Source organism: Alosa pseudoharengus, unplaced genomic scaffold (genome assembly GCF_046254945.1).
Source record: "Alosa pseudoharengus isolate Yale_2024_CS ecotype anadromous, Long Island Sound unplaced genomic scaffold, YU_APseudo_1.1 YU_APseudo_1.1_scf_10, whole genome shotgun sequence".
In the NCBI taxonomy this organism is placed as follows: Eukaryota; Metazoa; Chordata; class Actinopteri; order Clupeiformes; family Clupeidae; genus Alosa; species Alosa pseudoharengus.
The window spans coordinates 7,643,797-7,658,049 of record NW_027468565.1 but is presented as its reverse complement, the minus strand read 5'-3'; the positions used below and the strand labels follow the sequence as shown (position 1 = coordinate 7,658,049).

Genomic DNA, 14,253 nt, shown 5'->3' with positions numbered 1-14,253 from the left:
TTCACAAAGGGAGGGATCCTTTATTAGAGAGCGAAGCGAACACAAACACAACCCATGGTGATTCCCTGTGGTCTCATAACTACCTTCCCCCTGTGCCTAGATTACCCAATAAATAGATAAATAGCTATGTTCCTTCTAGTGGGAAACACAATCATTTCCAGTAAAGCAAGCCAAGTGTAGCAGAACCCACTGAATTCAAACAGCACCAGCGAAATAGGTCATTTCATGGCGATTATGGGCCACACTGTTTTATTTGTGGCGATAAACGCTTTTCAAATATGTTTTTTTTTGTGTGGTTAAAACAGAACATATTTCTCAAAATCGCACATATGACTTGAAGACCTTTACTGGGAAACTGTGCTACTGAACATTCTGTGTGAATGAAACTTTATAGGCTAGGTGTTAATGAGATTTTTTAGGTATTTAAAACAATGTTATAAATTAGCTTTGCTCTAACAGAATATGAACGGACTGTAATGCACATGTAACAATGTAACATATTACAAAGATGTGTCAACATGCTTTGATTATGAAATGCCATTTCATAAAACCGGGTGCTATTTTTCAAGCTACCTGCTCCTTCGAGAGCTAGGAACTCCATAGCTCCAATCAGAATATGCTACTCTGCTGTCTCATAGCAACCTAAAAATAGACCTGTCCCTATTAGGCTGTATGGTGGTAATAGCAGCTCAACAATTTTTGGCCACTTAATTATGCGGTACACACGTCATATGCTCACAAATCAAATTCCTTGGACGGTATGCACTATAAATGTCAGAGATTTTAGAATTTACACACTCATGCACAAGGAGAGTTGTATGGACCCTTGGCTTGTATTGCTCTCTATGGCAATAAGTGTCTTATGGATGCTATTGTAAAGTGCATGATGGGAATGTTGAAATGAGGAACAGAGATTGGTTTTTGGTGTAGTTATCTGAATTAACACACAAATACTGAAAAACTCAGTCATAGCTACGTTATTTGACTCTCATTTGGCATCATTGAAGGTCAGATCTAGAGGACCGTAAGTATGTCTTAACTTGTACATGTTGGGAAAATATCAAACTGCACTGTATATCAGCTCATAATAGATTATCCAGTCATAATTGGTCATACTAGTCAAAGTTAAGTTACCCGACAGAAGGCATGAGACAGTGAGGTATTTTTTAACTGCCATCTTTCTTGGAAATAATAAACAGCTCAAAAGATTATGGCTGTTAAAGTATGTGGTTTCATGTACTTAATTTGTGCTTGTTAAGTGCATATCCCTAGTTATAATAACAACCATCATTCATAATTAAAGCCAATTCTATAACAACCACAATGTCTGCAAAACAGTATACCAAATGTGATGCTAATTGACAAAGTATTTATTCTAAGCCATGTCTCTCTGCCATAAAATAATGTATCTTCCAACGAATGAACAGACTGTTAAAACTTCTTAAAATTTCTTATGGTGAAACTGTTTTTGTTTGTTTTTCTATCAAAAATAGATATTCGGCTACATAGATTCTCACCAGACACCGTTTATTTTGGTAGGTTCTGACGTCAACGAAATGCACGTTTCATTCACCAAGCAAAAAAAAAAAAGAGAGAAGTTATTTATAACCCAAACGTCTTGGGGTTGTGGTTCTTGTGTGCGCAGCGAGGAATGCAGCTATTGGGCTCATCTGCTACGTTTCCATAACAAAAGCGAAGGTGCTAGTGCGCCATGGTGCTCTAAAATAGCACAGCGATAGACCTGTTTTGAACTATAAAGGGAATGTTCTTTAGATCTACGGCGCACCATCCGGAAATATTTCTTTAACATTTTGTGAACTATTTTAAACAGCGTTTAAAATTAAACATGGACATTCAAAAAATGATATATCCGTTTTCAAAACAGGTAAGACGTTTTTGAGTCACTTGTGCAATTTAACATGTTAAGATTCGCGTTGTATATGTTTAACAGGTTAAGATTTACGTTGTCTGAATCTTCTGTGATCGAAGAACATTGCCGACAATAGTTGTGTTCATTCTTTCATGAAAAACCTAATCCATAATTGTGTGGATGTCTGCGATATTCGAGAAGATCGCAGTAGCCTACCTTTCCAACTTTAATAAATCAATATAACGCACACTTGTTTTGAAAGACACTAGAAATACATCAGAAACATATTTTTCGAGATAGAATAATGAATACTGTTGGTTGTTGAACACTATAAGTGTAGCCTATTCAAGTAACGCACCAGAGAGCGCAGGTTTGGGTCTCTCCAAACGTGCATCAGATGAGGGATAAGCACCTTGGAGAGGGGCATTGCTAGAGCTCATACACATTTTAACTTAACATAAATGGTCTTTCTGCTCTACCGCATCTTTTCATTATTAGAAAAACATCACTCAAAGTAACATCCTGCAGAACAACAGGTAACATTCTGCAGAACAATTAGATCCGCAACATGTCATATTACATCAATATTTTAGGATCACTACGTCTGGTCTCAACTGTGAATCAATACATCTGCACAGTGCAGATATCACAGCTTAACATTAGCACGTGATGGCTCTCACTAGAGAACGTGTCTGGAGACGTCTCACATGCTTATTAACAGTCAATGAGTAGAAACGACACGATGTACATTTTTATGTTGATTAGACTGTGATTCTAGTTCTTCGTTTTCACAGTTCTTTTAACTTTTAATGAACACTGAAATTAAAGTTCGGTTCATACCTGTCTAACCTGATATCCTGATCATGGATGCAGCTGGTGAAATGCGTGCGCTGCATATACATTGCCACCTGGTGGACGTACAAAGTCAGTACTTGATTCTTTGAGAAAACATCTCTCATGCTATTAATATCACATAATAAAATCAGCCTGGGAGAGAAAAGGAAATCATTATATCTGGGATATCTGTCTATGCTAAAATGTTCCTCTCCTCTGTGCTAGGTCAAAGCCTGTGATTCAGTGAGACAATGAGTCAGTGGTCGAGAGTGCTGTGTATCAGTAGCAGCAGGTTGTTGTTGCATTGCAGGACTGAGCGTGATCTCGGCGGGCAGTCTGGGTGATGGACGACATGTTGGAGCTGCGGACGGATGGCAACTCACTGCTGAAGGCAGTATGGCTGAGGCGCCTGCGGCTCACCCGTCTCCTGCTGGACGGAGGCGCCTACATCAACGAGAGCAACGACCGTGGCGAGACTCCGCTTATGGTGGCCTGCATGTCCAAGCACTCCGACGCGCAGAGTGTCAGCAAAGCCAAGCTGGTCAAGTATTTGCTCGACAACAAAGCCGACCCCAACATTCAGGACAAGACGGGCAAGTCGGCGCTGATGCATGCGTGCAGCCACAGGGCGGGCCACGAGGTGGTGTCGCTCTTGCTGACCAACGGGGCTGATCCAAGCCTGGAGGATCGTGGCGGAGCCTCAGCACTGGTCTATGCCATCAACGCGGATGACAAAGAGACTCTCAAAGTGCTGTTGGATGCATGCAAAGCCAAGGGGAAGGAGGTAATCATCATCACGACAGACAAGTCTCCATCTGGGACCAAAACCACAAAGCAATACTTAAATGTGCCCCCTTCCCCAGAACTGGATGAGAGGTCATCGCCGACGCTATGTGCCTCCCCCTCCGACATTGAGCTGAACCCTTTGTCTTCGCCAAGCAAAGACGAAGAGCTCAATATGGTTTTTCCTTTCCAGTCCCAGTGGAAATCCAGCGCCAAGCCCCCCAACGGCCCACCCTCCCCGCCCCGCAAGCCGGCGAACACCAAACGCGCGCGCCTCCCGCAGCTGAAGCGCCTCCAGTCCGAGCCATGGGGCCTGATCGCCCCCTCCGTGCTGGCTGCCGCCCAGGAGGAGAGCAAGAGAGCCAGCTCCGACGAGGAGGTCGTCTCGGGCATCAACGGGCTGGCCGTCTCCAGACGAGCCCCCCTGTCGCGGAACAACAGCGTGGACGGCAAGGAGATCACGTTCCCTGCTGTTGGCGAGCAGCCGTCCAAAATCTCCCCCACCTCCCCGGCTTCTCCACTGTCCACCTCCTCCAAGGTGTCCTATGACAGATCCCTGGCCCAGCACCAGCCCCTGGCTCGCCGCAGCACCATCCCCATCGAACAGGAAAGGTCCGAGGGCACTGGCCCAAGCGCTTCGGCCAGCCTCAGGGACACTGTGTACCGGAGGCGGCTGGGCAACGACCACTACGACTCGGACTCCCAGCTCTACGCCGACTCGGGAATGCTCGACTCGGCCAAGGTGCCGCTGGAGCGGCGGAAGCTCAACACTTCGCCGCTGGCCATGCTGACCAGCTCGCGCGAGTCCCTGGACAGCAACGCCAGCACGTCGTCCCCTTGCACGGCACGCCGCCGAGCGCCAGGCCTGCTGGAGCGGCGCGGCTCGGGCACCCTGCTGCTGGACTACATTTCCCACACCCGCCCGGGATACCTACCGCCCCTCAACGTCAACCCCAACCCCCCTATCCCCGACATCGGTGCCTGCAGCAAGCCCTCATCGCCCCTCGCCACGGGGATTCGGTCGATAGCCCCGGTGGCGCCGAGCTCACCAAAGAGAGGCAACCTCAAGAGCAAGAAGAAGCTGGTGAGGAGGCACTCTATGCAAGTGGAGCAGATGAAACAACTCTACGACTTTGAGGAGCTGACCCAGTAGGACCAACTTACCCCTCTTGTCTCCATCTATCTCTCTCTCTCTCTCTCTCTATTTCTCTCTCTCCAAGCCTTTGACAGTCTTGACAGATGTTAAGAGTTACATGGAAACCAGCACATCCTGCGAAAACAAGGTTGAGTTTTGAGATCATGTTTCCTCAGCTCCCTGAGGCCAGTCTGTACTGAACCAAAAAAAGAAGGAAAAAAAAAAAGAAAAAACAGAGAATAAGTGCTGTTTCACGTAGCGGCTGGCTGGCTCTGGACAGGACCTGGCCCTAATCTGTCAGACACTTAAGCACATCTAACCCAGATCAGGCTCAGAACTGCTCCACAGTCCACAGCTATGTAGGGTAGAGCTGAGCAGAGCTTCAGGCACCTGCACCGAGGAACTCAAAGGAAAGCTGCTGGGTATGTTCACTCACAGACCTAAATGAAATGTTCTTTGCTTAGTTGCATCCTATTCATGCACATCCATCGATTGTCAAACTGGGGTTATGTGTTCGAGAGATTACAGTATACTCTTGCCACTTGTAGCTATCAGTCTAAATTGGAATTTAATGTGCTTTAATGTGATTGATACAGATATGTGTTATCTACTGACTATAGTCTAAAGTAACCATGTTTTATGTGCCTACTACACTGAAGTCACCCTATCCAACCTACTGAATACTAATTCAAAGTAGATAGCCATAGCACAAATGGCAAAACGCTTTGACTGTACATAGAATAATGTCACATACAGACCTACTGAGCTTCACTGTCTGGAGATATGACAGAAGAAGATTTTAGTATTTAATCTAATGACTAGTAGTGTTAGGCTGAACCAAAGAAAAAAAGAGATTATAAAAAAAGAAAATAATAAAAATAATTCTCAAATATGTAACACCATTTATTAATACATTAGATATATACAAGATGATTTTCTGGTGAGACCAAGAAGCAAATGAAGTTGTCATTAAGTATGTGAAAATAATTAGCTGTCCAGTGTTATAAGATCTTGCCAGGATATGTCACCATTGTCTTTTTTAATGTGCATATTGACATAGGAAAGTACAAATCCTAACAAAATGAAATGACCTCTGACAAAAAAAAAATCTGATAGTGTTGAACTACTCGCTAGTTATAGTCACTATGCTATTGCAATCATGAAGCCTGAATAAGAAACCACCAATAAGGTTTTGCCTGGTCATACAGGGTTTTGAATCTGATAGATGAACCTTTTCTCGTCCTAGATGGAGCTCTTGTGTTGAGTAAAAGGTTGAATGTTTGTAGCAAATTAGTAAATTAGTGCCTTCAGGTCTTTGTTATTGTTTTTAACAGGTTTAAAATGGTTCACTGTAGTTTGCAATTAAAAGCATACAGCTTGTGTATCATGAAGAGGAGTCCCTAAACACATACTGCATATTTGTGTTAAATTTGCCAACAGAATTGTCGGCTTTAGCTGTTGACTCTACATCAACATATCAAGCACATGGTTTGAAGGTTAGCTGGCTAACTTGTTCAAACAGTTTGAATAAATATCTTTTGTCTTACATGGTACATACTGTAAGAGTCCAAAACACAAATGTATTCTGATATTGGTCTTTAAACGCACAGCCTAAGAATTTGTCATACTGAGCAGGATGCAGATATTCTGCTGACAAAGTTCAGCGAAGCCATTTGATCTTAAATACAGACAGCATCAATATGAAAGGCATGCCTTAATTAAAAAAAATGATAGCACTTTAATGTCTCACATTAACAAATATTCAAAATACCTGATTGGTTCATATTTCAAAGAGGATGAAATAGTCATAGGGTTTTTGGCATTTATTAACTGACGGTCATTCTAAATCTAAATATGGAGATAGCTAACAATATTGTGTTCTATAGATCCTAGTGCATAAGAAAGTTCTAAAATTAACAAGAAATGATGTGCTTGTTCTTTCCAAAAAAAAAGAAGTAATGTGATTTGTGATTTGAATACTTAACATGCTTAGAAACTACCTGACATGATCTTAGAAGGATAGTAAATCACACATTGATATCCCAGAGAAAATGTGAAATTATCACACGGCTTCCACACGACTCAACTGTGAGACATTCAACTGGTTGTTTGACTCATGTTTACACCATATGATACATAGTATTTTTGTATGTAGTAGCCTGTATATTTTGAATAAATGTCTGTAACATTACTACTCTATTCTTGGCTATGTCACAAATTAAGATGATTACTGGATACTTTTGTCCACCATACTTTTGACCAAGGGTGAGTCAACCTAGAGACTGATTGTAAAGACCAGACTGGGTGAAAAAGGTTAAAAACCAACCCCCAAGGGTCGCCGTGCTCCACGCATTAGGAAAGTCCAACCATGGAGGCACTCATGTCCCAGAGTTGCCTGGCAGCCTCGTCATCCTGTCCTTGGGGTGCTACAGGTTTTCGCTCACAGTCACTGGAGGGGGATGGGTGATTGGGAGGGTTGAGAGACAAAGATGTGATCAAACTGTAATCAGTATCTATCTATATCTACTGTATATATTCAATATATATATATATATACACACACACAACGCCAAAACAGAAAAAGTTGGGACGTTGTGTAAAATGCAAATAAAAACAGAATGTCATAATATACAAGTCTCGTAAACCCATATTTAGCAGCATAAAGGACATAGACAACATATCAAATGTTGAAAATGAAAATGTGGACTATTTCATGGAAAGTATATGTTAATTTTGAATTTGATGCCAGTAACATGTTTCAAAAAAAGTTGGGACGGGAGCATGTTTACCACTGTGCTGCTTCACCTCTTCATTTAACACAATTCTGTAAATGTTTAGGAACTCAGGAGACCATTTGCTACAGTTTTGATAATGAAATGTTGTCCCATTACTCCACAATATAGGATTTCAGTTGCTCAACAGTATGGGGTATTCTTAGTCATGCTTTTCATTTCATCATGCACCTAATTTGACAAATCAGGACTGCAGACAGGCCATCTTAGCACCTGGACTCTTCCTCTATGGAGAAATACTATTTAAATATATGCAGAATTCATTTTGGCATTGTTTTCCAGAAATATTCAAGGTCGTCTCTGGAAAAGACATTGCCTGGATGGCAGTATATGTTGCTCAAAACCTGTATACATCATTCAGAATTGATTGTGCTGTGCCAAATGTGCAAGATGCCCATGCTGTTGGCACTAATGCTCCTCCACACCGTCATAGATGTTGGGTTTCGGAGTAAACACTAAAACAAGTTGGATAGGTTGAATACTTGGATAGGCCCTCTCCTCTTTGGCCCAGATGAGTCCTTGAATTCCAAAAAGAATGGCAAACTTTGATTGGTCTAACCACAGGACCTTTTTCCATGTTACCTCAGTCCATTTTAAACAAGCTCAGGCCCAGATAAGAGGGTGGTATTTTCTGTATAATGTCTCAATACAATTTTAGCTGTTACAATGTTGGCTGCAGTTTTTGAATTGATATTAAACTGCGCACATAGACAACGGTTATCAGAGATTTTCCTGAGCCCATACAATGATAGGTCTGTTAACAGGTCTGGTATTGAGGCAGTGCCATCTGAGGTCCAAAAGACCACGGCCATCCAATGTGTTTTTCAGCTCTTTCCCTTGTTTGCAAAGATTTCTCTGGATTCTCTGAATGTTTTAATAATATTATGTCCTGTAGATGATTAACTCCCCAAATACTTCACAATTTCATGTTAAGAAGCATTAAAATGATATAATTTCATCATTTGTGCACACAGGTTTACACATAGTGATGAATACCCCTACATCTTTACTTCTAACAGTCCCTGCCTCTCTGGGATGCTCTTTTTCATACCCAATCGTGTTGCCACTTACCCTAATTAGTTGTGAAACATTCTTCGTTTTGTTTTCTTTATCATTACACAACTTTTCCAGCATTTTATTACCCCGTCCCAACTTTTTTTGAAACATGTTGCTGGTATCAAATTCAAAATTAGCATATATTTTCCACAAAATAGTCAAATCTATCATTTTCAACATTTGATATGTTGTCTGTGTCCTTTTTGCAACTAAATATGAGTTTTTTTTAACTGACATTTTTTTATGGTCTTGGTCTCGACTCGGTCTCGACTCCTAAAGGACTCAGTCTCGACTCGGACTTGCTTCCTCAAAGACTCGGTCTTGACTCGGACTCGACTGTATTTGAAAACCAACAGACTCGGTCTCGACTTGGTCTCGACCCTTCAAAGACTCGGTCTTGACTCGGACTCGGCATAGGCGGTCTCGTCCCCATCACTAATATAATATATATATATATATATATATATATATATATATATATATATATATATATATTGTTAGTGAGATAGATTAATAGATTTATAGTGTTAGTATTGACATAATGTACATATGTATTAGAAAGTCCTTTTCTATACTCTTGCAATCTAGCCTCAAGGTGACAAAATATCAGTCCATCTCAAATTAATATTGTAACATCTGTAATGACGTTCCCAAATTCCCAACAAATTAACACCTGAAGATCATACCAAGGACTAAGTTGTACTGTATGTGTCACCTGTAGTAGAGCCCACTCTCGTTGGCCAGACTTTCCTCCACAGCACAGTAGATGGTAGTCTGCGCTCCCTCTTTGGGAGTCTTGATGAGTAGCAAAAAGGGCTGGTACAGGATCCTCTTCCACAGGGCCAGCTTGGGCCAGAAGTGCCGGCCCAGCTCAGTGTGGATGATCCCCGGATGCAGACTGTACACAGTCACTCCAGTGCCTGTGGGTGGGGATAAACAAAAACACAACAACAGGGAAATATCAACCATGTCTGGCATAAGATGACCAAGTCACCTAGAGCCCTTGAGAGCCTTTGTGCTTGAGAGTTGAGCCCTTGAGAGCCCTTGTGCCTGAGAGAAGAACAGCTACATGGAGGTACACTGTACACCAAACAGACACAAAATAGAGGAGACAAAAATGCCACCCTTTGTGCTGATGTGAAAGAGTGGTCTTCAGCATTTAATGCAACAGCATATACATTTGTCTAAAAGCTATACAGTATATTAAAAGTCAATGAGACTGATTTTTTTTTCTGTGACCAAATTGTAGGTCATTTTGTGCTGCCAAACCACATGCTGTGCATCAGTGACCATTATGCCACATGAATGGGGAGTACATTATCAATTTATCACTGGAGGTTAGGGCCTCCCACATGGGTGGAATAGACCCTTTTGGCAAGCTGTTTGTATCGCTGAAGTAGGGTTATTCCAGTCAATTCAACCAGGGCCCACTCACTTAGGTCTCTGTTTAGGGCTTCAGAAGACATATTTGTACTCAACATAGGCTCTTAATTTATTTTCCTTATTGAGATAAGTAGAAAACACTTACAAAAAGCAATGAACAGAAAAGAAATTCTTTCAGGGTCAGAACAGCAAACCTCACAAGTCTGAAAAATCATTTTGGATCTCATTTTCAGAGCACCCTAACACACATACACATACCCAACATACAAGATTGTTTATATATTTTTCTTTATTCTCCATGATCCCTTCTTTCTAAAAACACCAATTTGACTTGTCTTGTGCAAATCTTTCTATTTTACTTTTAAAACAACACAAAATGCACCATTGAGATCAATATGTTTTGTATAGCTTTGATGTAAAGAGTAAATAACCAAAGGCAAATTGTGCTCTGATGTGATCACCTGAGAGTACCTAAGCAGGGGTGAGGATATGCTTTTCAATTTCAGTGAATCAGTGATTTCAGTGCCACCTGTCGTTACTCTACAAAACATATTGATCTTAGTGGTTTCCCATGTTCAGGGTGGAAAATAAAAAAGAAAGATTTGCATAAGACAAGTCAAATTGGTGTTTATAAATCATGGAGAATAAAGAAAAAAAATATAAATAAAATCTTTGAAGGACAGCTATGACCATGCAGGATCATCCAGACCAAACGTGGAAAAATTTGCTACATACTATTCCTATGTATGTACCAGCATGCAAAATTTGAGCCTCCTACATGGTTTAGTTCTTGTGCTATGGGCTTGTGAACTTTGACAAAAAAAAGAGGCCAAACAAAATCGACACCCCCCCTCCCCCCCGTAAAACTGGCTGTATCTTGGAAAGTATTGATCTTACATAAAAGTAATTTTACATTGTGTCTCCTGGGTAACATAGGTACACCTCGTCATTTTTTCCAAATTTTTTGAGACCTAAGTGCGTGGGCCCTGTTTGAATTGACGTGGAATGACCCAGTACATATACTGTCGTTAGACATGTTAGTTTTACCGTACAGATGATCATTGATGTATTGTTGCAATAATAATCCTGCTCAGTATGAAGTTCAGACACAAACATATACACTTGTAACGGGAGTGTTTTGCTCTCCCTAAATATACTCTGCGTCGTGTTTTTAAAAGAAAGGTTGAAATAATACGACGTGACGTTCAAACTGGGTCTTACTGAATTAGCTTATTGCTCATACAGAGGCTATCACATCCAGATACCTGTTGCATGGTATCAGACAAGGGACCCCTGGGGTGGTGGCATCCACGTCACACCTACACCACACCCACTTATCCCTACATTCCCGTGGGGAAATTTAGGGAAACAACATTAACCCTGCTACACACACACACACGCACACGCACACACACAAAATACACACTTTAACCTAAAACCTCTGTATAATTAACTGATGTGGCTTACCTTGTAGTTTCTTGGATAGCTCTCTAGAGAACAACACATTGGCCAGTTTACTTTGCTTATATGCCTTCTGGGGAGTGTAGTCTTTGTCCAAATTAATGTCATCAAAGTACATTTCAGCTGTTGGTAAGAGATTTAAAAGTTAAGTTTAAAAAAACAAAAAAACAATGCAATATAGCACCTAAAAAGAACACTTCCACAAAAACATCCAAATATAAAAGGCAAAGTAGAACAGCTAGAACCATTTTTCAGTCAGCCACCAGGCAATGATGAACAAATAAATTGTCTGAGGACAGATCACAAACCTCTTTCATGCGCCAGACTGGAGACGTTAACGATGCGACTCGGTGTGGATTTCTTCAGCAGGTCTAACAGGCAGTTGGTTAAAAGGAAGTGGCCCAGGTGGTTGACCCCAAACTGCATCTCAAAGCCGTCCTGTGTCTGCCATTTTGGACAGCTCATGACACCTGTGAGCACAAGCTAAATTCAACTCGGAACCTCCTTAAACCATTAAACATACATGGCCAGAGCCATAAATCAACTGTGAGCAAATCAAAAGAAATGGGTTTACATGACTATTTCTTTAAATGTGTGTGGTACATTCATTGGAATAATGGATCAATCATGTGTGTTTAATAGAGTACAAAATAAAATGTTATTTTGCAAGGCAAATATTTTGTAAATAGGGTTCTCTACTTACATAAAGAATATGAAGAGCCCACCACTGCCCTGGTGGTAAAAGTGTACCTGCATTGTTGATGAGGATATCCAGTCTGTCTTCGGTCTTAAGCACATCCTTGGCCAAATCTCGAACTGACTGCAATGATGCAAGATCCAACTTTTTCACCACTACATTGCCATTACCACTTCTCTCCTTGATATCTTCTGCAGCAAACGTGGCTTTGGCCAAGTCCCTACATGCCAAGATGACACGGGCCCCTATATGATGACAGCACGCAATTAGGGATTCAAGAGTATCATAACTATCATAATGTATGCTATAACTTGTAACATACACAAGGAGCATACAAAGGAAATGTGAGAGCCAACAGTGATCCTTCACCTCTGCTTGCGAGGTCAACTGCAGTCTCTTTTCCAATCCCTGTGTTGGCCCCTGTGATGAGGACAGTCTTCCCATCCAGCCTGGCTGGGCTGCGGCACACCCCTCCTGCCATCCATCTGCGCAAAGTATACAGTCCCAGCCCTATGAGAGACTGGTTAGTATCAACACGTCTCTTTGGGATTTACTGTAGAAGCTGGGTGCTAATGGTTTGATATAAGAAATATTACCATGCATGCAATAATCATGCAGACTATCATGTTTTGGGTGCAGACTGCAGATGATGCAGACGATCATGTTTTGGAAGTAATAAGGTTTTGAAGATACTAAACAGGATTTGTCCATTTAGACTAGCCTAGCATAGTGTTGTTAATGTAACAGCTAAGGTGCTTAGAGGACCCAGATATTATGGGACAGCAGATAATCTGAGCTAGGCTATATGTTTTTTTTAACTTTGTTTTAAAATGAATCAAGCATGCTTTGTTTGTGATTAATTTAGGCCTACCTGTGAGTGTAACCACTGCTATTCCAGTTGAATGGTTAACAGCAAAGGTCCTTACTGCTCTGGTAAAGTTCTGCATAATGTAGCATGCGGAACTTTAGCTTGTGTAAAAGTAACTTGACCTGTAGACTAGCGTCTTTTGAGGCTGAGGTTAACCAGGAAAGTTAAGGTTGTGTAGCGATTCTCACATGTCACTGTCGTTGTTAGCGTTCGTACCGATTCGGTTCTCCCATTCATTTTGTACACACCCACTCCTTGTTCAGTGAAATAATAAATAAACACTGAACGCAGTCTACGCACGCTGACGGTCAAGATAACGCGCTCTTATCATGACCGTGATGTAACAACCTTGCCAAACGTGCTCAGCGGAAGATGGGTGTGACGCATTTTGAAAACGAAATTGATTGGCTCAGATACAATAAATGTAAAATATGACATTTAATTAAAAAAAAAAATATTACATGTGTAAGTACTTTTAACAGAATATCCTGAAGTTATAAACTATGCAATTTCCGTTCAATCCAAGAAAAGCGGAAGTTTAAAAAACAATTCCCTGAGCAGCTATATATTTTGCCAGCAGAGGGAAGCAAAGTATTTTGTGCTCCTTGGAGTGGCACCAAAAAGTATGTAGTGTGGAGTGCACATTGGACCAATCTTCAGATTGGTAAATGTCTTTTTTCTTTTTATAGAAGGGGGAGGAAAACAATTAGACTACCCCAAATATTTTTGTTGGCCTATAGAAACATAGACATAGCAATGGAATGCTATACTGGGCATTGTTATTTGAGATTGTAATCAACACATATATTGCAAATTAATTATTGTACTGGGGGAAATTAACTAACTACCAAACCTACCAAACCTAATCTCATGAACAGCTAATTTAACCTAAACATCCGTCAAACCCATCACCAGGGTAATCTTGCAAGTGACAGCAATATGTCAATGTCAACTTGTTCGTTTTGGCTCTGACCCATATGCACTCTAACTGGTCTCACATGAGCAAATAGCTAGTGTTTAAAGTAGCAATCAATGATATAGGGTCATGTTGACTTGGCCTACCGCACAAATGGTGAGTTGTAATGTTTTGATCAAAATAATGTTGCAGGCCATTGTGAAAGCTGGACAAGGCTAAAACTTTGAGTGTTAGGATTTTGTCAGTAAAAAGTTAATGGTCACCAAAACCCAAGAAACTTGTGGGTTTAGCCTGGGTGAACCAAATTACCAAAAACCCAGGATCCGATCACAATCACTTATTCGGCAGGGGGTGGGCTTTATATGCTGACAGATAGAGAAGAGTTCAACACAACCAGGCCTAATCGCTGCGCTGATGGCGACAGGGTTAAACAGATACAGACGTATATTTTCTTTGGA

The 14,253-nt window shown here is 41.2% G+C and overlaps 2 protein-coding genes across 2 annotated transcripts; one reads left to right on the top strand and one right to left on the bottom strand.

Annotated features, from left to right (window-relative positions):
* Positions 1 to 3,047: 3,047 nt before the first annotated feature.
* ankrd34c (ankyrin repeat domain 34C) lies at positions 3,048 to 4,640 on the top strand. The gene has a single exon (XM_076272621.1). It carries the CDS (start codon positions 3,048 to 3,050, stop codon positions 4,638 to 4,640), a length of 1,593 nt encoding a protein of 530 aa, XP_076128736.1.
* An 872-nt stretch (positions 4,641 to 5,512) lies between these two features.
* LOC143099425 (retinol dehydrogenase 11-like) lies at positions 5,513 to 13,227 on the bottom strand. Its single transcript, XM_076262422.1, has 7 exons — positions 12,883 to 13,227; positions 12,381 to 12,521; positions 12,065 to 12,256; positions 11,623 to 11,784; positions 11,321 to 11,437; positions 9,186 to 9,390; positions 5,513 to 7,071 (listed from the first exon to the last, which is right to left on the bottom strand). Exons 1-7 carry the CDS (start codon positions 12,956 to 12,958, stop codon positions 6,975 to 6,977), a joined length of 990 nt encoding a protein of 329 aa, XP_076118537.1. The 5' UTR covers positions 12,959 to 13,227; the 3' UTR covers positions 5,513 to 6,974.
* Between the last annotated feature and the right edge of the window lie 1,026 nt (positions 13,228 to 14,253).

Excerpts from the sequence above, each read along its gene's own strand:
- ankrd34c (XM_076272621.1), top strand. The coding sequence starts at position 3,048 with ATGGACGACATGTTGGAGCTGCGGACGGATGGCAACTCACTGCTGAAG.
- LOC143099425 (XM_076262422.1), bottom strand. The coding sequence starts at position 12,958 with ATGCAGAACTTTACCAGAGCAGTAAGGACCTTTGCTGTTAACCATTCA. Across the intron at positions 11,785-12,064 it reads TATCCTCATCAACAATGCAG|GTGTCATGAGCTGTCCAAAA; the intron begins GTACACTTTTAC and ends TTGTGCTCACAG. Across the intron at positions 11,438-11,622 it reads CAGTCTGGCGCATGAAAGAG|CTGAAATGTACTTTGATGAC; the intron begins GTTTGTGATCTG and ends TCTTACCAACAG.